Source organism: Globicephala melas, chromosome 2, assembly GCF_963455315.2.
Source record: "Globicephala melas chromosome 2, mGloMel1.2, whole genome shotgun sequence".
Lineage (NCBI taxonomy): Eukaryota > Metazoa > Chordata > Mammalia > Artiodactyla > Delphinidae > Globicephala > Globicephala melas.
In genome coordinates, this window is record NC_083315.2 from 110,530,071 (window position 1) to 110,551,882 (window position 21,812).

At 40.8% G+C, this 21,812-nt stretch overlaps 1 protein-coding gene across 6 annotated transcripts in view; it reads left to right on the plus strand.

Annotated features, from left to right (window-relative positions):
• The window catches only part of AP4S1 (adaptor related protein complex 4 subunit sigma 1), a 59,732-nt gene that overhangs the window by 32,734 nt on the left and 5,186 nt on the right, over nucleotides 1–21,812 (plus strand). For 5 of the 6 annotated variants that reach the window (XM_070044956.1, XM_030854744.3, XM_060294712.2 and 2 more), the window contains 4 exons: nucleotides 8,070–8,278; nucleotides 10,876–10,962; nucleotides 12,654–12,722; nucleotides 16,810–16,821. In XM_070044956.1, the coding sequence (XP_069901057.1) occupies nucleotides 8,141–8,278; nucleotides 10,876–10,962; nucleotides 12,654–12,722; nucleotides 16,810–16,821 (306 nt within the window). In that variant the 5' untranslated portion in view covers nucleotides 8,070–8,140. Of the gene's footprint in view, nucleotides 1–8,069; nucleotides 8,279–10,875; nucleotides 10,963–12,653; nucleotides 12,723–16,809; nucleotides 16,892–21,812 lie in introns of all 6 variants that reach the window. The other variant, XM_030854749.3, reaches the window with a different exon arrangement.

Sequence of the window (21,812 nt, forward strand, 5' to 3'; positions counted from 1 at the left end):
GTTTGTTTTTGCAGGTCTTTTTTTTCTCTTGTGTTTCCCACTTAGAGAAGTTCCTTTAGCATTTGTTGTAGAGGTGGTTTGGTGGTGCTGAATTCTCTTAGCTTTTGCTTGTCTCTAAAGCTTTTGATTTCTCCATCAAATCTGAATGAGATCCTTGCCAGGTAGAGTACTCTTGGTTGTAGGTTCTTCCCTTTCATCACTTTAAGTATATCATGCCACTCCCTTCTGGCTTGTAGAGTTTCTGCTGAGAAATCAGCTGTTAACTTTATGGGAGTTCCCCTGTATGTTGTCATTTTTCCCTTGTTGCTTTCAATAATTTTTCTTTGTCTTGAATTTTTGCCAGTTTGATTACTATGGGTCTCGGCGTGTTTCTTCTTGGGTTTATCCTGTATGGGACTCTCTGTGCTTGCTGGACTTGGGTGGCTATTTCCTTTCCCATGTTAGGGAAGTTTTCGACTATATTCTCTTCAAATATTTTCTCGGGTCCTTTCTCTCTCTCTTCTCTTTCTGGGACCCCTATAATGCGAATGTTTTTGTGTTTAACGTTGTCCCAGAGGCCTCTTAGGCTGTCTTTATTTCTTTTCATTCTTTTTTCCTTATTCTGTTCTGCAGCAGTGAATTCCACCATTCTGTCTTCCAGGTCACTTTTCCGTTCTTCTGCCTCAGTTATTCTGCTATTGATTCCTTCTAGTGTAGTTTTCATTTCAGTTATTGCATTGTTCATCTCTGTTTGTTTGTTCTTTAAGTCTTTTAGGTCTTTGTTAAACATTTCTTGCACCTTCTTGATCTTTGCCTCCATTCATTTTCCGAGGTCCTGGATCATCTTCACTATCATTATTGTGAATTCCTTTTCTGGATGATTGCCTATCTGCACTTCATTTAGTTGTTTTTCTGGGGTTTTATCTTGTTCCTTCATCTGGTACATAGCCTTCTGCCTTTTCATCTTGTCTATCTTTCTGTGAATGTGGTTTTTGTTCCACAGGCTGCAGGATTGTAGTTCTTCTTCTGCTCTGTAATTTTTTAAATAATTTTTTAAATTTTATTTATTTTTGGCTGCATTGTGTCTTCGTTGCTGTGCACGGGCTTTCTCTAGTTGTGGCGAGCGGGGGCTTCTCTCCATTGCAGTGCACAGGCTTCTCATAGCAGTGGCTTCTCTCTTTGGGGAACTCCAGCTCTATGCACGCGGGCTTCACTAGCTGTTGGATGCGGGCTCACTAGTTGTGACTCACAGGTTCTAGGACGCAGGCTCAGTAGTTGTGGCACATGTCTTAGTTGCTCTGTGGCATGTGGGAATTTCCTGGACCAGGGATCAAACCTGTGTTCCCTGCATTGGCAGGCGGATTCTTACCCACTGGGCCACTACGTTAAGTCCCTCTAATTTAATACACATAAAGGGAGGAAATGAAAGAAGTCAGTGTGCTAAACATTTTACAAAAACTGTATTATTTCTTCATTTAATCTTTGCCACCACTTTGTAAGTTAGATATTATATAATATTATATAGTGCAAGGGCTGGGTGTCAAAGCCCCTTGGAGTTATAGCCAAAGGGCAGATACCAAAGATCAACTTGTGGAAGATCAAGATCAAGAGTGTAGAAATCCAAACCATTTCATTAAGCACCAAGACCTGAGCTGGAATGGGAGCCAAGGTACTGGACCAATGGGACAAAGACCCAGGAAAGCCTGAGCTAGATTGTTTCAGCAGGATGTCCTTTTGATGAATTCAAAAATACATCCCTTTAGTGTCCTTTTGTAGAATCCAACCGGGGTCTTGTGAGTGGACCAGGTTCATTTAATGGTACTGGAAGAGAATAGACACTACACTAGCCTCTTGACATTTTGGAGTTCATTGATCACATTTATGTTTAAAAAATAGAGTTGCTACACATGCATGAATATTTACATGTAAATGTATAGAAAAGGTCTAGAAGGATATGCATTAAACATATTGAAAAACATTGGTTCAGTCTTTGGTAAGATGAACAGGATTTGCAGCAGGAGTTGGGATACCAGGGTATTTTATATGTTTTCTTTCCTTGAATACTTTTGTTATTTTTATTTAAGGAAAATTTATTGCTAAACAAAAAAAGCTTTCATTCATTCAACAATTTTATTTATTTATTTATTTTTAAATATATTTTGGCTGTGCTGCACGGCATACAGGATCTTAATTCCCTGCCCAGGGATCAAACCTGTGCCCCCTGCAATGGAAGTTCAGAGTCTTAACCACTGGACCATCAGCAAATACCCTCAACAAACATTTATTGGATGTTCACTATATACTAGGCACAATGCAAATATCTGAAGTAAGATATAGACCCTACCCACAAGTTCATTGTCTGGTATAGTCTTTTTCAAATTTTGGGTCATAGTCCTTTAGCAGATTATGAAATTAAAAATCATTGGGTCATATTGGATTATAACTCAAAGTATAAAATAAAATATCCATGGGTCAGTACTGATGTAAATAAATGGTTGAATAAATAAATAAATAGGTAGAATAGATCTCCTGTGCAATAGAATTTCAAATAATTTTATGTAGATACTCCCACCTCAAGGAGATCAAACTAAAATCCCTACCCCTTAACGTGGGCTGCACGTAATGAATTCCTTCCAACGAGTGCAATATGGAAAGGGCAGGGGATGGGGTTAGGGAATAACTTTACAGTAAAGAAACCTGACAAAAACTACCTCAGCCAGGTGACCAAGGTAACATCAATAGTGATAGGTCATGTTGGTAGTATGTGCCCTTGATAGGATGTGATGAAAATGGCACTTGACCTCTGTTGTTTTCCTCCCCAAAACCCATATACCCAGTCTAATCATGAGAAAAACATCAAACAAATCTCAATAGAAGGACATTTTATAAAATACCTGATCAGTGTTCTTTAAAACTGTCAAGGTCATCAAAAACAAGGAAAGTGTAAGAAACTGTCAAAGCCAAGTGCATTCCAAGGAGATGTGAAGATTAAATATAATATGGGATCCTATAACTGAAAAAGGACATTCAGTGAAATGTAAGGAAATCTGAATAAAATATAGACTTCAGGTAATAATAATGTATCAATTCATTAATTGTAACATATGTACCATACTAACTAAGATGTTGATGATAGGGGAAACTGGGTGTGGAGTATATGAGAACACTCTATACTGTCCTTGCAATTTTTTCTGTAAATCTAAAACTATTCTAAAAAATAAAATCTATGGAATTAAAAAAAATATATCAGTGGTCCACAACTAGCATTTTTCCTCAATATTTTGTTGTGACGATTTTCAAATATACTACAAAGTTGAAAAGAATTGCACAGTGAATTCCCATATACTCACCACCTAAATTCTACCATTAATCTTTTACTATATAGTCATCCGTCCCTCAGTATCCGTGGGGGATTGGTTCTAGAGTTCCCACACATACCCAAATCGGTGCATGTTCAAGTTCCTTATGTAAAATGGCTTAGTGTTTGCATATAACCTATGCATATCCTTCCATATACTTTAAAATAACTTAATCTAGAAATAACTCTAAATTACTTATAATATCTAATACAATGTAAATGCTATGTAAATAGTCGCCAGTGCACGGCATATTCAAGTTTTGCTTTTAGGAACATATTGGAATTTTTTTTTCCCAAATATGTTCAATCCATGGTTGGTTGAATCTGTGGATATGGAACCCACAGATCTAGAGGGCCGACTGTACTTACTTTATCATATATCTAACCATCTATCCATCTGTCTACCCATCCATTAATTTATCTTAGTTTTTTTGGTGCATTTCAAGGTAAATTATAGGGAGTTCCCTGGTGGCCTAGTGGTTAGGATTCCGGGCTTTCTCTGCCTTGGCCCGGGTTTGATCCCTGGTTGGGGAACTGAGATTCTGCAAGCCAGGCAGCACAGCCCACCGCCCCCCCCCAAAAGTAAATTGTAGACATCAGTACATTTCCCCCCAATACTTCAGCATGTATATCATTAACCAGAGTATTAGTTTCTTTTTATATAAAATTTACATTTGGTAAGTTTTGAAAAATCCATACATCTGTGTAATCCATACCCCTCACAACTGCATTTTTTATAAAATGAAAGGTCATAGAAGATACTGGAGTACAATACACAAAGTATGGGTGAGTATTGTTTTATGAACTTCCATTCAGAGATGTATGTACCTGTATACTGGGTCACAATGTAAAATATATCACAGTGTAAAATATATCACAGTAAAACAGTGAAAATCACTGGTCTGGTTGGGGAGCTCAGAATGTAATCAAATAGTGATTATTTAGGGTGACAGGTTTTGTAAGATACAGTGATGGGTTCAAAGAAAAGACAGCCAACTTTCTGTGGTTAGAAAGAGGGATTGGGATAGGCAGGAAAGGCTTGTCTGAGGAAGAGGTGATATACTATCGTAATGACATTGGCCAACACTTACATAGCACTCACTTCATGCCAACTGCCAAACACTGTTTTAAGAATGTTACATACACTAACTACTCCTCACAACCTAGAAGGTCAGTACTAATATTATTCCCATTGTACCTCAGACTGAGTACAGAAAGATTAAGTAATCTTCCCAGGATCACAAGGCTAATAAGTAGTAGAGCCAAACAGTCAAGCTCTACCTAGTTCATGCTTTTGACTATTATACCTTACGAGTAGTATACAGTTTTTGGTGGAAATTGGCTTTGTAACTTGGGGGATTTTATTTCAGTCATTTTCATGGGGCAAAAACAAAGTTTTTGTCTGATATTCCCTGAGTGTGTGTGTGTGTGTGTGTGTGTGTGTGTGTATGTGTATGTGTGTGTGTGTGAGTTTTACAATATTATGGTTCTGGGGTACATAGAAAGCATTTAGAGCTAGAAAGGATGTTAGCCATCATCAAATAACATTTTCATTTCCAGAAACTTCCTACTCTACTGTTTTCACGCAGTGAATTGTTTGGTATTTTCCATTCATTGTGCAGCAGCATTAGAAAAGATAATGTTGAGTTGATCATTCCCAAAGATACCTGAAGTTGATGCTTATTAAGCTTAAATGGACATTAATGACACTAATACACTGAGTGAGGCAGAGGCAATGTGATAAAGACAGCATTATGAGTCAAGAGACCAGAATTCAGGACCTCACTCTGCATCTCAGATTACCAGTTTTCCCATCTACAAAATGGAGTGCACATCAGAGATGACAGATACAAGGTGCATATGTTGCCACACCCTGCTTCCTAACCCACAACTGACATTACTAATTATTCATGACATCGTCTTGCTCTGAACCTGAAAACAGCTTCAGAATCCTTCTCAACACAGTGCTCAATGCAGTTAGTACAGTTAATCAAAGTTGGCACCCAAGTTGAAATCTATTTGTCATCTTTGGGTATGACAACCTATAAAGATTCTTCCAGTTCTAACTCCCAGAAATACACCATCAGAAGTATGAAAACTGTGCCCAATTCAATACTTACTTCAGTCTTTCCAGTCTGTCTTTTCTCTAAGCATTAAGTTTACATCATGTAGGGGACTGGGACGCTGATCTGTTTATATTCTACTGTGAATCTACCCACCTCCCTAGTCTTGGCCTTTAGGCATCCTAGCACCCTTTGTGTAATGTCTTCCCCAGTAAAGTTTCTTTTTTATTCTTCCTTGATTTTTCACACACATTCACACAAGTTCTTGGGTGTGGAATCTCCTAACTTCTTGGCAATCAAGACATCTTTCCCAGCCCGTGTGTTGTTGAATGCAAAGAGTATATTAACAGAGGAAGTTCATATCTGCTCCCCGACCACTCCCAGCACTTGTCTAAGCATATTCCTTCTTATTGCCCTACCTCAGTTTCATAATTATTTGATCTCCCTCCCCCCTGGTAATTAGTAACCAGGATAGGTGCTTATGTCATTCATCTTCAGTTCTCAAACATGTACCTGTCTCTGAGTCTCCACATTGTATATTTTGGTGTTGTATATTTTATTATAGAAATACTTTACAGTTTTGCTTGTCTGCTTTATTACCACTGTGTAATCCTACAGTTGTAAATCGTGTAATTGTTTATGAGCGTGCAAAAAAAAATACTGTATTCAAGTCTTTAGATGCCTTCAGCTACTATTTTCAAGACTTGTGTCCTAATGAGTATCAGTTCAGCACGTCCTTGTTTGTCATCCTTGCTCTTGAAGTCAGTGGGAAGGAATGCTGTGCTTGTAAGGTGGAAACCAATTTGATCCCTTGGTGTAGCATCTCAGTGGGATCATTTTACATCTCATTTTACCACTTAATGCAACCAGGGCATTTAAAGGCAATGGTTTGGCCATGAGTACCTTTGAGACAATATTTTCTTTTACCTGGCAGTTGGAGTCCAGGGTATAGGATTGTCATTTCTAACTTTCATAAAGATGGTTTTAAAATAACTTTGCTGAAAGGGAATAAAGGAAAGGATGGTAATCTTAATTTATTAGTCATCTGCCATAATTTTTACTGGCAGTAATTTGTAAGGAGGATAAAAGCAGGACTTAACACCAGACGATTAAATAACACAGAGTATGTTGCAATGCCACCTACAGTAGTGAGTTTATCTTCCTGGAAAAGGGAGTGAATGACCACAGGCCTCCCCCTGTGGCACAGCTGTCAAATCCCCGGCTGAGCTGGTCTAGATGACATCCTGTTCTGCACACCGAATGAACACAGCAGCCCCAGGCTTTGCCAGACTGGATCTGCCTCTAACCAGCTCTTAGTGTTTGGAATTGTTATGAGATAACCGCCTGTCTGATAGGGTTTAGGAAATAAAAGATGAGCTAGGAAGGCAAAAAATAATATAAAAATATTATCATCTGTTGCAACTATTCTGTAAAATTATTCCAAGTTTTAAAATTTCGCTTAAGAACTATTGTTAACCTTGGTCTTTTGCACTGATTTTCAAAGATATTACAAAATGTGAATATGATTTTGTAAGATTGGCCTGAGACAGCTCTGATGCTCATGATGAAAGAATTGGCCATTGGTCAATATTGTGCGCTTTTGCATTGATTATTTCAAAAACTATATTAAGTATAAGAATAACAAACATGGGATTCAATACAGCTGAGTTTGAAATAAACCCACAAGCATGAATGAGGAGTAGGGGTGTCATGGATCTGTGTATGCGCTTGGCCTCTGACCTGCATCTCACCCCTGACATACAGTAATCCAGGTATCCTGGGTGCCTTAGCATCCGTAAAATTCAGTTTTCTTGTCCTTAAAATGGGGATAACAGAAGTCCCTGCCTCAGAAAATTGTGAGAACTAAATAATGTATGTAAATTGCTCAGTACAGAACCTTATAGGACTTGTTACGGGGCCTTGTACGAGGACTTCGACAAATAGTTGATGTTACTACTGCTTTCAACACTAAGGAAAGAAGAGCTTCACTACACATCCTGTCTCCATTGTCCATAGAATAAATTTCATATTCCTTAACATAACTTCTAAAGCCCATTTTATCTTATGCGAGCAGCTCAATTTCCTGTGACCATTCTTCTTGCCCCCTGACCTGCAACCAAAGTGAACTTCCCAGAGCTTTCATACCCCTATTTTCTGTGCCTCAGAGTCTCTCCCTCTGGGTCATTCTTCAAGATCTTGCTTAAATGCCCCTTGTCTGGGAAGCCATTCCCAACTTTCCTATGATGCTCCTTGTCCCTCCCTTTTGTGCACCACAGAAATATACCTGTCCCAGTTAAACTCATCACTCTGTACTGCTGTTATTTGTTTACCTATCCAGTACCTTTGCTAGGTGTCATGATCTGAAGATCAGAAATAATTACTTCTTCATCCATATTCTCCTTCTGGTGCTTGACACATAGTTGGCGCCCAACAAGATTGATGAAACAATTGAATGAATATGAGTAGAACTACTGTAGATACTCAAAAATGTTTTGGAGGATAACTAAGGAAAATTTATCTTTAGTTATTTATTAAAGTCTCATTTAGTTCACAGGAGTGAAGACCAATATTATCAGAAGACGTTTTACTTCTGGTTCATCTACAGAACACATTTAATATGATTCTTGAGAAATTTGATCTTGCCTTTCTGTTGTTCTTTTATTCTTCAGGTTCTGGTTACAGCTACCCCTCGCCATAACTTTTGAACTATATTTGGAAAAATACTGGCCAGAAAAAAAAAATGATAAAATTTTTCCTCATGGTGAATAAACAAGGGCAGACCCGACTTTCTAAGTACTATGAACATGTGGAGATTAATAAGCGTACGCTTCTGGAAACAGAAGTCATAAAGAGCTGTCTCTCTCGATCCAATGAACAAGTAAGTTTCTGATTCTCTTTGATCTCTGCATTCAACTCAGCAGTGGCAAATTTATTATTACTGAGTCGCAGGGGCCATCGTTTTCTTTGAACTACATTCTTTCAATAGCTATTAGGGAAAATTAACAAATGAAGTGAAATGAAGACTGCCGCATAGCTCTCTTTACATCCCCTTAAGGAAAATAAAAGCAAAGAAAATCAGGAAAAGTCTTGGGTTCATATTTAGGTCAGCATATTTGTCTTATTGCACTATGGAAGTGGCAGCTCAAATTTAAGCCTGCTAATAGACATACCTTTTTTTTTTGTTCATATGAATTCAGCCCTTGGAACTCTTAGGAGTGCCTGTAGCAGACGGCTTTCTTTAAGCCAAAAGATGAAGGTCAGATGACCAGTATAGAGGAGAACAGTCAAGACCCACTTTGTGCCGGAGGATAATAACATGATTCTCATGTGGAGTGCAGTTTTTTTCTGCTTATCATTTTTATAAATTTACCACCAACGTAATACTGGAACAAGTAATTTAAAAACAAAACAAACTTGATTTGAACTTGTCTTATTATATAGATGGGAGAAATTGAAGTTAAAAAATTCATATGAAACAACAAATCTATCCATTCTGCCAAAATTGAGGTTAAATTAAATCGTTAAAATAATAGTAAACAGGAATTGTAAAAACTGAGTCTACTTTTACAAAGGACTTTAGTTGGAGAATTACTTAGTCTAGGCCCTAAACTTGGAATCCTTGGAAATCACTGAGCAAACTAATGCAAATCCAGAAAGCTTATTTAAATCACCCATTAATTTTGCTAGTTCTCTTTTTCACTGCATATGTAGAAAGGCTGCTCCTGGGAACCACTGGTAAGTCATAAAATATTAAGCTACATCAGTGCTCACAAGTTACGCATTAGAACTGTGTTTCCCTTGGCTTCTAGATTGATTTTCCAGTCAGAACATCTCAGAGTCCTCTTTGAATTACTACTTTGGACTGCCATGGCACACACTGCTTTATGTAGTTGTCAAAAGAAAACAAAAACTATTAAAGGACTGTGTTAATAGCCACATACTTTAAGTAAAGGTAAACAAACTGCAGAAGTATTTCTGTTTGAATCTTTCTGCAGAATGTAGGCACTCTACAGTTTCATAGTTTTCACTGATAGGTTACCCTCTGAAATATATGCTTTGAAATGAACATACCATTAGATATTTTTGAAGCATTCTAAATTATCTTAGATTTTAAAGGGAACCCACTGGGCTTTTAGCATAATCAGGTACCAAAGTAACACAATCTCAGCTTCATTTTTATTTTATCCACAAAGGTGCTTGGATACTTTTTTTTTGAATGTCAGAAACTCCTGAGAGTCTTTGAAAAATGTTCCTCAGTTCTTTCAAATAGATTTTGTTTCCTTGAAAGATCTGACTGAACAGAAATAATACTGGCTCTACAATGAACCAAAAGCTGCAGAATGGTCCTGGACTTAATACTTTTATCCTAATGTCAAATAAAAGCCTCAAATGCCTCCATTATATAGATCGTTGAATGGCTTTCCCGTGGAAGAAATGCCATAATCAAAACTTGCAGCTTTGGAAATTCCTTGGCGGTCCAGTGGTTAGGACTCTGTGCTTTCACTGCCAGGGATGCGGGTTCGATCCCTGGTTAGGGAGCTAAGATCCCACAAGCTGTGTAGCATGGCCAAAAAAAACCAAACCAAACCAAACCAAAACAACTTGCAGCTTCATTCCCAGGTACATCTGAGCACCATAGAGCAACATATCCCAGTGCAAAAAGTCATACCGTTCTTGCTCAGTCACATTTGGTCAAGCGCACCCAAAAATCCAAAGGAAGGGCAACACTGTACCTTCAGCCTGCTGTCCAATTCCCGTCCACCCAGTGCCTTCCTCTCCCCCTTTGTACAATGGCTTTAGGAAAGAGATGAATGGGAAGGGAGTTGTTTCCTCCACTAGTCAGTAATGGTAAGCTAGTTATTAATTCCTATAAAGCAATATTTACAGTGGGAGATTTTTGTCTAGTGTCTGCCACACAAAAGCCATCTTTAAATAATTTATAAAAAGAGCCTACATTGATTCTTCTCAAAAAGAAATCAAGATTTTTTCTTTTTTGCATGTGTGTATGCTCTGTATATTTGGCTCTTGAATGACTATCAGATAGTACAAACGGAATCTCTAATTGCTTCCAAAAGAGCCCAGGGGAGATGGAAAGAAGAAAATCTTCTTTATCATGTTGGCTTATTTTCACTTTTGGAGGCAGTCTAAAATGCTGATTATTTAGTAGCCTTTTCTTTGCTGGCTGAGTTCCACACAGAGCCAAGCAAAGGAATAAGAAGAAGTACAGGTGGGAACCCATGTGAACACTCAGACATTTTTCCAAGACCACTTCTCCACCTCCCACTAGAGATGCTTCCAAGCATTCCCCTGAGTACTGTGAGGAGGCGGCCGGCAAAGACTGTGTCACATCTTAATGTTGAATATTTCTAGGAATGTGTTGACAGATACTCAAATCAGAACCTAGAAATTATGCATGCCATTTTGAAGAAATCCCTGTCAACCACAGGAATTAATGTCTAATTGTGTTTTGTCTAGTGCTCTTTCATTGAATATAAGGATTTTAAGCTGATATATCGGCAGTATGCAGCTCTCTTCATTGTGGTCGGAGTTAATGACACTGAGGTAAGATAATAGAAGAGCTTATGGAAAATACAAGAAAATTAGGAATAACAGTCTGATTTTTTTTTTAATAAATTTATTTATTTAATTTTGGCTGCGTTGGGTCTTCACTGACACGTGCTGGCTTTTCTCTAGTTGCAGTGAGCAAGGGCTACTCTTTGTTGTGGTGCGTGGGCTTCTCATTGCAGTGGCTTCTTTTGTTGCGGAGTATGGGCTGTAGGCGCACGGGCTTCAGTAGTTGTGGCATGTTGGCTCAGTAGTTGTGGCTCACAGGCCCTAGAGCGCAGGCTCAGTAGTTGTGGCTCACGGACCTAGTTGCTCCGTGGCATGTGGGATCTTCCCAGACCAGAGCTCAAACCCTTGTCCCCTGCATCAGCAGGCGGATTCTCGACCACTACATCACCAGGGAAGCCCAACAGTCTGATTTTGATTCCTCCTTAAATTGACATTTTCTTCCCCACTTACCTCCATAACAATTATCTTGACTCTTGAAGGATATTGGTTTTTATCAAGGCTGGGGAAACTGTGTGGAAGAGATAAACCTAGGATTTTTTTTGGATTAGATGAGCAATTTGTGGAGAAGCACAAAACCACAGAATGCCTTCCTCGACCCTAAGCAATACCAGTTTCCTGCCCTCATTCAGTGTGGCACAGTAGGGCAGCTTAGCCAAGGGTAGGGGCCAAACAACTGTGACATTAAACATAGGCTGACATTTCAGAAGGCAGAGCAAACTGTAAATATGATTGTGTTGTAATTACATCTCATCAGATATAGTTCACCTTTTCAGAAATGGTCAGTCCCAGATCAATAGCACCTTTGGCCATAGAATCCCTGAAAGGGTATTTAAGATCTAAAATACTTTGAAATCTCAGTTGATTGTTTTTTTATCCATGAACCAAACTTTGAGATGGTTTCCCCATCTTCACAGATGGGAAAGTGATGACATGAAGACCCTGGGGGAAAACAAAACAAAACAAAAACCAGGCTTCAGCCAGTTGGTGATGAAGTCAGGGAGTAAACCTCAGAACTCTATAATCACCAGACACAATCTGGTTTCAGTTCAGTTAGATTCATCATGGACTTTTCAAAAACTCTTAGAGGTTAAGGTTTTCTACATTTCCCCTATTGATAAGCTTCTTTTAAAGAAATAAGTCCTAGAATTATTCTGAATATTTGTCAATAGGAAGCTGCTTTGCTCACATTATCTGTTTACCAAATGCTCTAAAACCTGGTTGCTGACTGGGCAGCTCCATGTCTGATTTCCCCAATAGGTCATATTAAAACTAACTGCACCCGGGAATTCCCTGGTGGCGCAGTGGTTAAGAATCCACTTGCCAATGTAGGGGACACGGGTTCGAGCTCTGGTCCGGGAAGATCCCACATGCCACGGAACAACTAAGCCCGAGTGCCACAACTACTGAGCCTGCACTTTAGAGCCCGTGAGCCACAACTACTGAGCCTGCATGCCACAACTACTGAAGCCCATGCACCGAGAGCCCGTGCTCCGCAACAAGAGAAGCCACCGCAATAAGAAGCCCGCGCACCACAATGAAGAGTAGCCCCCGTTCGCCGCAACTACAGAAAGCCCACACACAGCAACAAAGACCCAACGCAGCCAAAAAATAAATAAATATTTTTTAATAAATAAATAAATAAAAATAAAACTAACTGCACCCTTCCTTTTTTATTTCAGAATGAGATGGCAATTTATGAATTCATCCATAACTTCGTGGAAGTTTTAGACGACTACTTCAGCCGAGTGGTAAGTCTAATGACTAAAAAATGGTTTTCGTCCTTAGCTCAATTTCCCAGAAATGGGTCTATGTCAAAAATATGTGTTAATGGGCCTCCCCGGTGGCGCAGTGGTTAAGAATCCACCTGCCAATGCAGGGGACACGGGTTCGAGCCCTGGGCCAGGAAGATCCCACATGCCACGGAGCAAAGCCCGTGCACCACAACTACTGAGCCCACGTGCCACAGCTACTGAAGCCCGCACGCCTAGAGCCCGTGCTCCGCAGCAAGAGAAGCCACCGCAATGAGGAGCCCCCCGCACCACAACGAAGAGTAGCCCCCGCTCACCACAACTGGAGAAGATCCACGCGCAGCAACAAAGACCCAACACAGCCAAAAATAAATAAATAAATACATTTATATATTTAAAAAAATGTGTTAATATAGAGCTTTAATGTGTAAAAGTTAAAAATCAAATGACGCCAAATTTTCATTACCTTTCCTTCTGGCTCATCCAACGTGTTAGAAACCTACGTGTGTCTTAGATCTTTATAAAGAACCAGTTCTATAAGACTAAGAACCTCTTGTGTCTTTCTCTCAATTAAGATATTTTGCTATATATTCGAACTTCCTCTCTCTTTTCTTCTTTCTTCTGCTTCCCCTCCTAGGACACCAGGACCCTTTTAGTTTAAGAATCATTTCCATCCAGACCCTTGCTTTGAGGATCAAAACCAAGTCCCCTTAAGGAATACATGAGTTCCTTTCCAGCAGTCCTTTAACAGTTGTACTGAAATGTAATTTAATAACATACAGTTCACCCATTTAAAGTGTACAGTTTTTAGTATGTACCCAGAGTTGTGTAACCATCACCACAATCAAGTTTAAAATATTTCATCACCCCAGAAAGAAACACCATACCATTTAGCATTTCTCTCCCAATTATCCCCTCCACCTGCTCCAAGCACTAGGCAATCTTCAGTCTACTTTCTGTCTCTATAGTTTTGCCTGTTATAGACATTTTATATAAATAGAATTATATAAAGTACAATAAAATATGGTCTTTTGTGACTGGCTTTTTAAATTTAGCATAATGTTTTCTAGGTTATGCTGATCACGTTGTAACATATATCAGTACTTCTTTTTTTATATAAATTTATTTATTTATTTATGGCTGCATTTGGTCTTTGTTGCCGTGCACGGGCTTTCTCTAGTTGTGGCGAGCGGGGGCTACTCTTCGTTGTGGTGCGCAGACTTCTCATTGCGGTGGCTTCTCTTGTTGTGGAGCCACAACTCTTCGTTGTGGAGCACGGGCTCTAGGTGCACGGGTTTCAGTCCAGCAGGCGGACTCTCAACCACTGCGCCACCAGGGAAGCCCTGGCAGACTTCGTTACAGGGCAATCGACTAGCCTGTTTTCATTGCCTTAATGCAGTTTGTTCTTAGAGTGTGGTTCCTGGACCAGCAGCATAATTATTACCTGGGAACTTGTTAGAAGTGTAAACTCTTGGCCTACCCCAGACTACTGAATCAGAAACTCTGGGTTGAGGCACAGCAAACTGTGTTTTAAGAAGCCTTCCAAGTGATTCTGATGCATGCTTAAGTTTGAGAACCACTGCCTTAATGCATGAGGCTTGCTGTCAGCTATTTCCTAATTCAGCGGTTGGAGCTGGGCAGCTGCCTAGTGGCCTGCGACATGGTAGTGCCTCTAGCTAGGAAGGGATTGGTGCCCTCCAAAGCTGAAAGAGCAAAAGGTCTGGCCATTCCAGAGACTGGCCTTGCAGGGACAGGGGGCATTGGGTCTGGTTTTAAAATCCATCTTCTTGGGCTTCCCTGGTGGCACGGCGGTTGAGAGTCCGCCTGCTGATGCAGGGGACACGGGTTCGTGCCCCGGTCCGGGAGGATCCCACATGCCGTGGAGCGGCTAGGCCCGTGAGCCATGGCCGCTGAGCCTGCACATCCGGAGCCTGTGCTCCGCAATGGGAGAGGCCACAACAGTGAGAGGCCCGCGTAATGCAAAAAAAAAAAAAAAAAAAAAAAAAAAAACCACCTTCTTATTGATTGCTTGGGGAGAGCACTATAGACCAGCACTTTCTGTCCAATAGAACTTTCTGCAGTGATAGAAATGTTCTCTATCTGTGCCATCCAATGTGGTAGGTGCTAAGCCACATGTACCTCTTGAATATTTGAAATGTGATTAGTGTAAATGAGGAATTGAAATTATAATTTTATTTAATTTTAATTGATTTAAATCACCATGTGAGGCAGGTGGTTACCATACGGACAGCATAGTTGTAGTTCCGGCTTATCTCCTGATGACCACTTTCTTAGACAGACTGGTTGCAAGTCAGGGTCTGTGATTCAGAGCTGGCCATGGTTAGTCACTTTAAGGGAACACCTATCAAGAAGAATATAATTTCCCAAAATAGCAATGTTTTAAACCTGGGAGAATAAAGCGTGGGTACAGGCACTATCATTGCTAAGGTTTTAAAAATTATTATATTCGGTAACTAAGAATAAATAGCAGGTTGCTGAATTTTAGCTGTTATTCTAGGGAGAGAGTCAGTGACCACATAAACCACAGAAGTAAAGATTAGGATTTAATTTAAGCCAGGTGATTATACAGGACTTGGAGAGTACTAAGGGATGACCTGGTTTAGGATGACAGTAGCAAAAAGAAGAAAAAGAGGAGAGAGAGGAGAACCCTGGGAAAGAAAATAGAATCTGTCCCACTCATGGAGAATGCCTTGTCATCTAAGATTTATTTTTAGGTTTGTGAGTTTTAAACAGTTTTTCTGGGGCTATTTTTAATCTTAGAGGTTCCAAATCTTAAATTTGGAGATCAATCTCATGCTGTCTGGGCTGAAAGAAGCATCTTAACATCACGTTTCAAAACAGAAAGCCAGCCCAGTTAGCTTCCAGAGAGGCAGTTTTGCAAGAGATGAGGGCTGTTGCTGTTGAGGAAGTGGGATCAGAGTTGTCAGTGCTGCACTTGACAAACCTTAAGTCCTTTCAAAGATGAATTTAGCGCTTTCATCTTTTCTCCATCTATGACTTTTTCAGGACATAAATTTGTTCATTAAAAAAAATTAAAAATACATATGAGCAAAAAGAAAGGGTAGATCAGTGAGCATGCCGTTTATTGATACATACTGTTAGGTACATTGCCTTTTAGGCTTTATGTATCTGTATCTAACTATATCTATATCTATCTACATATATACAGGGGATAATGCTGTATATACCATTTTATGACTAGCTTTTAAATTTTTATTTATTTTTGGCTGTGTTGGGTCTTTGTTGCTATGCACGGGCTTTCTCTAGCTGCGGTGAGCAGGGGCTACTCTTCGTTGTGGTGCATGGGCTTCTCATTGCGGTGGCTTCTCCTGTTGTGGAGCACGGGCTCTAGGTGCGTGGGCTTCAGTAGCTGTGGCTCATGGGCTCTAGAGTGCAGCCTCAGTAGTTGTGGCACACGGGCTTAGTTGCTCCGCGGCATGTGGGATCTTCCCGGACCAGGGCTCGAACCCGTGTCCCCTGCATTGGCAGGCAGATTCTTATCCCCTGCGCCACCAGGGAAGCCCCAGACTAGCTTTTTTATTTAACAGTATGTCAGGACTTATGTACCTATGTCATCATTTGTGGATTTGCTATAATTTATTTAAGTAGTCCCCCCTTGATAGACACTTAGCTTGTTTTCAGCAATTTGCTACTATAAATAACATTACCCTGAATATGCTGTCACACATCATTGTGCCGTTATTTAACTGTTCCCTTAGGAGAGACTTCTAGAAGTAAAACTGATGGATTCAAACTGTGTGCACATTATTACGATTTTGTATATACCTATCAAATTACCTATGATCTGTAAAGGTTGAATTAGTTTATTCCCTCTACACTCTAAAGGTGAAATGTTTTAGCCTATAAAAGTCCTCTAAACTGCAGCCTATTTTGTTTTTTTAAATCACTGTCCCAAACTCAGGGCCTTCCCGCACTCAGGCTTCTCCCTACAGAGCAGCCTCTCCCACCTGCTTTCAGGCTGGCAACCAGAGCAGCCGCTGTCTCTGCTAAGTGCATTGTGTCCCAGTGTCTCCTTCTCATCCTTGGACTCTTTTCTCTTTTCCAGAGTGAATTAGATGTATCCTTTTTCAGTGCTGTGAACCAAGTTTTCCATAGTGCTTGGCAAAGAACAGGCTAGTCTTGATCAGGTAAGTGCCATGGGGCAGGAAACCAATTCAGCCGAATCCAGAATTCAGAAGGCTAATCATCAGCAGCTCTGACAAGACAGCCGGAGGTACAGGTGCTTTGCAGAAACCCTCCACCCTTTTTCACAAAGACGATTCTTGTACTTTTCAGACGGGGCAATGCTATGGTGGTAGTTAATAATCACTCTTATATATTAATTTAACTTTTGCATATGGAATAGACTTTTGCAGAATTTAAATAACACAGCCAGAAAGTGCTTGGGCCTCCTGGAGAGAATGGATTTCCACAGCTCTAGGTATAAATCTCCAGAAATTCCCCACATGATCAGAAGAAGGCCTTCAGGGATGATAAACTGGAAGGTTAAAGAAATTGCCTGGCTTGTATTCATCTCCTTTTATAGCAGAGGAAGCTCTCCTTTTCTTCTCTTCTCCTTTTTAAATCAGAGTATCCAAGGGCCCCAAGAACAAGCATGATTTACTTAGAATGTTGCAGGCCTGCGGATTTGGGCAGGAGCCCACTGGGGTTCGTGTCAGTGCTCTGGAGGCAAGTTGTCTTTTAAGTTAATCTTTACTTCGGAAATCTGCTTACCACTTGAACGCAATAAATAGGTGTCCTTTGAGAAAACATCAGGCTTGAATATGAAATAGTAACATTAATTATAACAAATATATTAATTATAACATGTTTATGTGTGTGTATACACACACGCACACATACACACACACACACACACACACACATACACATACACACACACATACACACACACATACACATTAGATGCCTATGCCCAGAAACAGTATGCCAGTATATTCTGGGGAAATGGCCATTTACCTTTTACTATTGATAGAAAATGTCATGTTGATAAACTTGATTTGCAGGCTGCATTTGAAGCCTCTTTAAATCAGTTGGGGAAATCTGAGTGCCCTCTAGTGGTGAGTGACCTAAATCTGTGGTCCTTTTGACCTAGGAGACCCAAGACCAGGCTGTATATATATTAGGGTGTATTTTTATGCAGCATGTCACATTGCATTTTAACTAAGTCCTTTAAAGCAATTCAAAATAAATCTCTTCCTCCTTGTACAGGGTAATAAGAAAAATGACTTTTGGTTTAAGAAGTCATCAGGAAGACAGCAAAAGCTAATAGTTACTTTACTGGGAATATAGATACCCAAGTTTTGCTTTCATTGCTGCTACCAACTGTCTGTGTGTATCAGACAAGACACATAACCCCCTCATCTCAGAATGACAGAATTAAACTAGAAGAGCCTTAGCACCCTCTCAGCCTTAATGTTTGATGTTGCCATGACTAGGTAACTGAGCTATCTTACACCTAGAACAGGATGGGAAAGTCTTATAAGTCTAGATATTCAGAGAAGTAAAGTGAATCAGATATAGTAGGATGTGTATTATAGTTGGACTCAGTGTGTTGATGTGTCTTATATACTGACTAGGTGTTTATTAAAAGTAGAGATGGGTTTGTCTTTGTATCCCTCTAGTGTATGGCATAGGTCCATGTAATGAACTCCAGCATTCTTGTTTGAATTTAATTTTCACACCAAAGCACACTATTTTCATCCTTACCCTGCATTTTACTTAGTTTCATTTTTGCCTTCTCTTCCTCTCTGACCAACTTATATATTCCTGTTCTTGGGAAATACTTAGGCACATCCACCTGACAGATTAGGAATTTTGCATAATTTAGAGAAGGGAACTAAATCTCTCCAGACCTGGAAGTGTATGTCTGTGCTCAAGCTGTAAATTCACATGGCCCTCCCATGGTCTAAAAGTGCAGCAGGGGGCAGGGCATGGGGCACCTCTCTTAATATTGAGATTCTGAAAGAGTTTCTACCCTCAGCCATCTGAAAAAGGTCAAATTACAAACCCACGACTCTATTCTGTCTCATACATAGTTTTTTTGTTTTTTTTTTTTTTTTTGGCCGGGCTGCGCAGCTTGCAGGATCTTAGTTCCCCGACCAGGGATTGAACCCAGGCCCCGGCAATGGAAGCTCGGAGTCCTAACCACTGGACCTCCAGAGAATTCCCCACAGTTCTGTTTAACTGTCACGTTGAAGAAGTCCAGGGAGAACTTTACACATCAGTTTCTTAACAGTAAGACAAGGGAGCCTTTTAGAGGTGTGGCCTCACAGACAGACCGCATCACCACCCTGGTAGCATGTAACCAGGAACCTACCAGAGCAGCTAACATTGTGCCAGGGAAGCTTCCTTAGGCCTTGAAAGGTTGGACCAGCAGCTGATATAATTGCAACTTAGAACCGGTTCTCCCAACACTCAAGAGCACATAACCTTTGTGTTTGCTCAGATTAAGGAAGCCTTCCACGTCTGTCTGCTTGGAACAGACACAATTTAACGCTCAGTCTTGTTGCAGCAACAGGAAGGTGGGAGTCCAAACCTTATGGAACTCCCAAGAAGCCCTTTACTCGCAGTCTTTCTCCAGAGACTTTACCGCCCTGCAGCCTTTTAAGAAGGGAGCAGTTTTCCAGAGCCTGTAGGGTTAGACACTGGGAAATTAAATGCATTGTTTACATTTTTCCCTAGTATGGGCTTGTTCTACTTCTAAGAAGACTAACGTCACAGAGCAAGGCAGATGGGTTATTAAAAAGAAATGACATAAGCTCAGGAAATCAGGACAGAAATTCTGGTTTGTTGAAAACCCTTCTACTAAGTGGAAACTCTCTGTTGCAGAGTAGTCTCAAGTGGGGCGGCCTGTACCCCGGGGACTAAGCACATCAGGACCTAAACCGTTCACGTGCGCTGAGGCAGCCCTGGTACCCTCTTTACATTCCACTCCACCCGCGGGGCTGAAATGTTGCCTGAGGACTTCTGTCGGGAAAGTTTGCCCTTCCTCATACTTTGGTAGACTTATTTAAGACTTCAAATTCCACGAATTAAGATAGTTTTTAGGAACCAACTGGTGAGCTTCTCAATATGTGCTCAGCTCCAGAGCCCCAGGTTTGCCGAATTCTCCAGACAGTTCATAATTCAAAGGAGCAATCGGATCCCCTTCTGCTAAATAGTCAGAGGATGGCACCCATGAACAGCGCTGTGTAGAAGTCCAGTTCCTCCCCAGTTCAGCGCACACCTAATGTGTGTGAAGGCGCCAAAACCCTTGACACCCCTCTTGGTATTTGGTGGCCTTAAAGAGGCTTAAAGACTTGGTTAATTTTGGCTAGAATGGAATGCAGCAGTACTGTCTTCAGACCCAGACAACCAGGGTCCCCTTCCTGGGCCCTGTGCTTTAGAGGACCCTACTCTAGCTCTCCTTCAGCAGCACCCCTCTCCATGGGGTAAGGATGCTTACCCAGAGCCGGCAGGGCCTCCCATCCACTCCTTGACCACCCTCCAGCACCTGGGTCCCCAGAATTTAGCGGGTACCTGGTCATCCCAGTGCCTGCTGCCAGGGCCTATGCAGGTCTCTTTACCACCCCAGGACTGGAGGCAGGAATAATAGAGAGGCTGGGATGGTAAGGGGGTATTCCACATGCATGCCTGGGAGGAAAAGCCAGGAACAAGCTGGGGTTCCTATTTATATTCTTGTGCCCCCTCCCTGACAAATATAGGATAGCTCTAGAATCCAGAATGTTTTCTTCATTCAAAAATATCTTAAAAAAAAAAATCTTTAGAACACTCATGTTTTTACTTTGTAAGTCCTTAAAGTCCAAAAGCTTGAGCAATTAATTCTAGAGCCTAAAAGCTCATATGCGTGATGTGAAACATGCTCTCTTTACTGAAGTTGAGGGTGGGCGAGTAGGAAGGGCCTCCATCCTCTTGCACTTTCTATGACTCAGCTAGTTATCTACCAGGGTGTGCCCTGGAAGACTAAAAGCACCCAGCCAACAGTAAGAGCACCGCTGAGATTTGCAGTCAGGCCCTGATCAGGCCCCAGGCCCAGTAGGGGGACGTCTATCTGTCGTTCCTTCATTACTTTCCTAAAATCCCAAACACCTTTAGAGGTCCAGAAACTAGAACAGGGCTTCTCCAAATAGGAGATAATTTCAGCCTGACTTAGTGAGAAATCACAAAAGTAACTTGTTCAACTAGGGGCTATGGAAATACTGACAAGAGGACCAAAGATATTCTCTAGGGAAACCATCCAACACTGAAGTGGCAGCTTCTAGAGGAACTGGAATTTTCTCGATGGTCTCTCAGAAAGTTAAAATAATTAATTGTTATTACAAAAGGATTTCTTTTGAGGTATGGTGGAGCATGTGACCACATCAGGAATAGCGTGATCATATCAGAAAGGAGTAAACTAGCTTTCCTCTCCCTGAAGGTTCCTTTTGGAGTCATAGGGTTTGACTGCTTTGGAGTTGGAAGAAAACTACACAATCATCAAGTTAAAACCTCACTGTTTAGACAAAGAGGCTGAGGCTCAGAGACCGATAGCAGTTCTGTCCCAGAGTAGCTCTATGGATTGACTGTTCCAAACTACAGAGCTACTTTGGCACAGAGCTGGTACTGGTCTCCGGGTTTCCAGAGCCTTTGATTCTAGGGCTACAAATGTGATTTAAGATTAAATTTGACACACTTTTTGAAAATTCATAATCATCTGGAGTAGATTGTAGCAAATTAGTCTCTAAGAAAACATTTATAAAGTGCCTGGCACCATGCTGTCTTGGTGTTTCCTGAATTAGGGAAGAAGTTTTCGAGAAACCCTGGTCTTCGGTTGGAGGAGTCATAAATAATGAAAAATTTTGAAGCGAATACCTGAATGTCTTGATAAGAGCATGCTTTCCAAAAGTGACGTTCACGTCAGAGATTTCTAAACATCTTTTCCTTTTGAAAATATGTCCATTGAAGCAGGGCTGCAAGAGAAGAGAGCAGGCCCCTGGGCCCAAGGGAATGTGTGCAGCTGGTCCAATCTTTGGGAAGGGCAGGCAAGGAGGGGTAAGGGGGCCACAG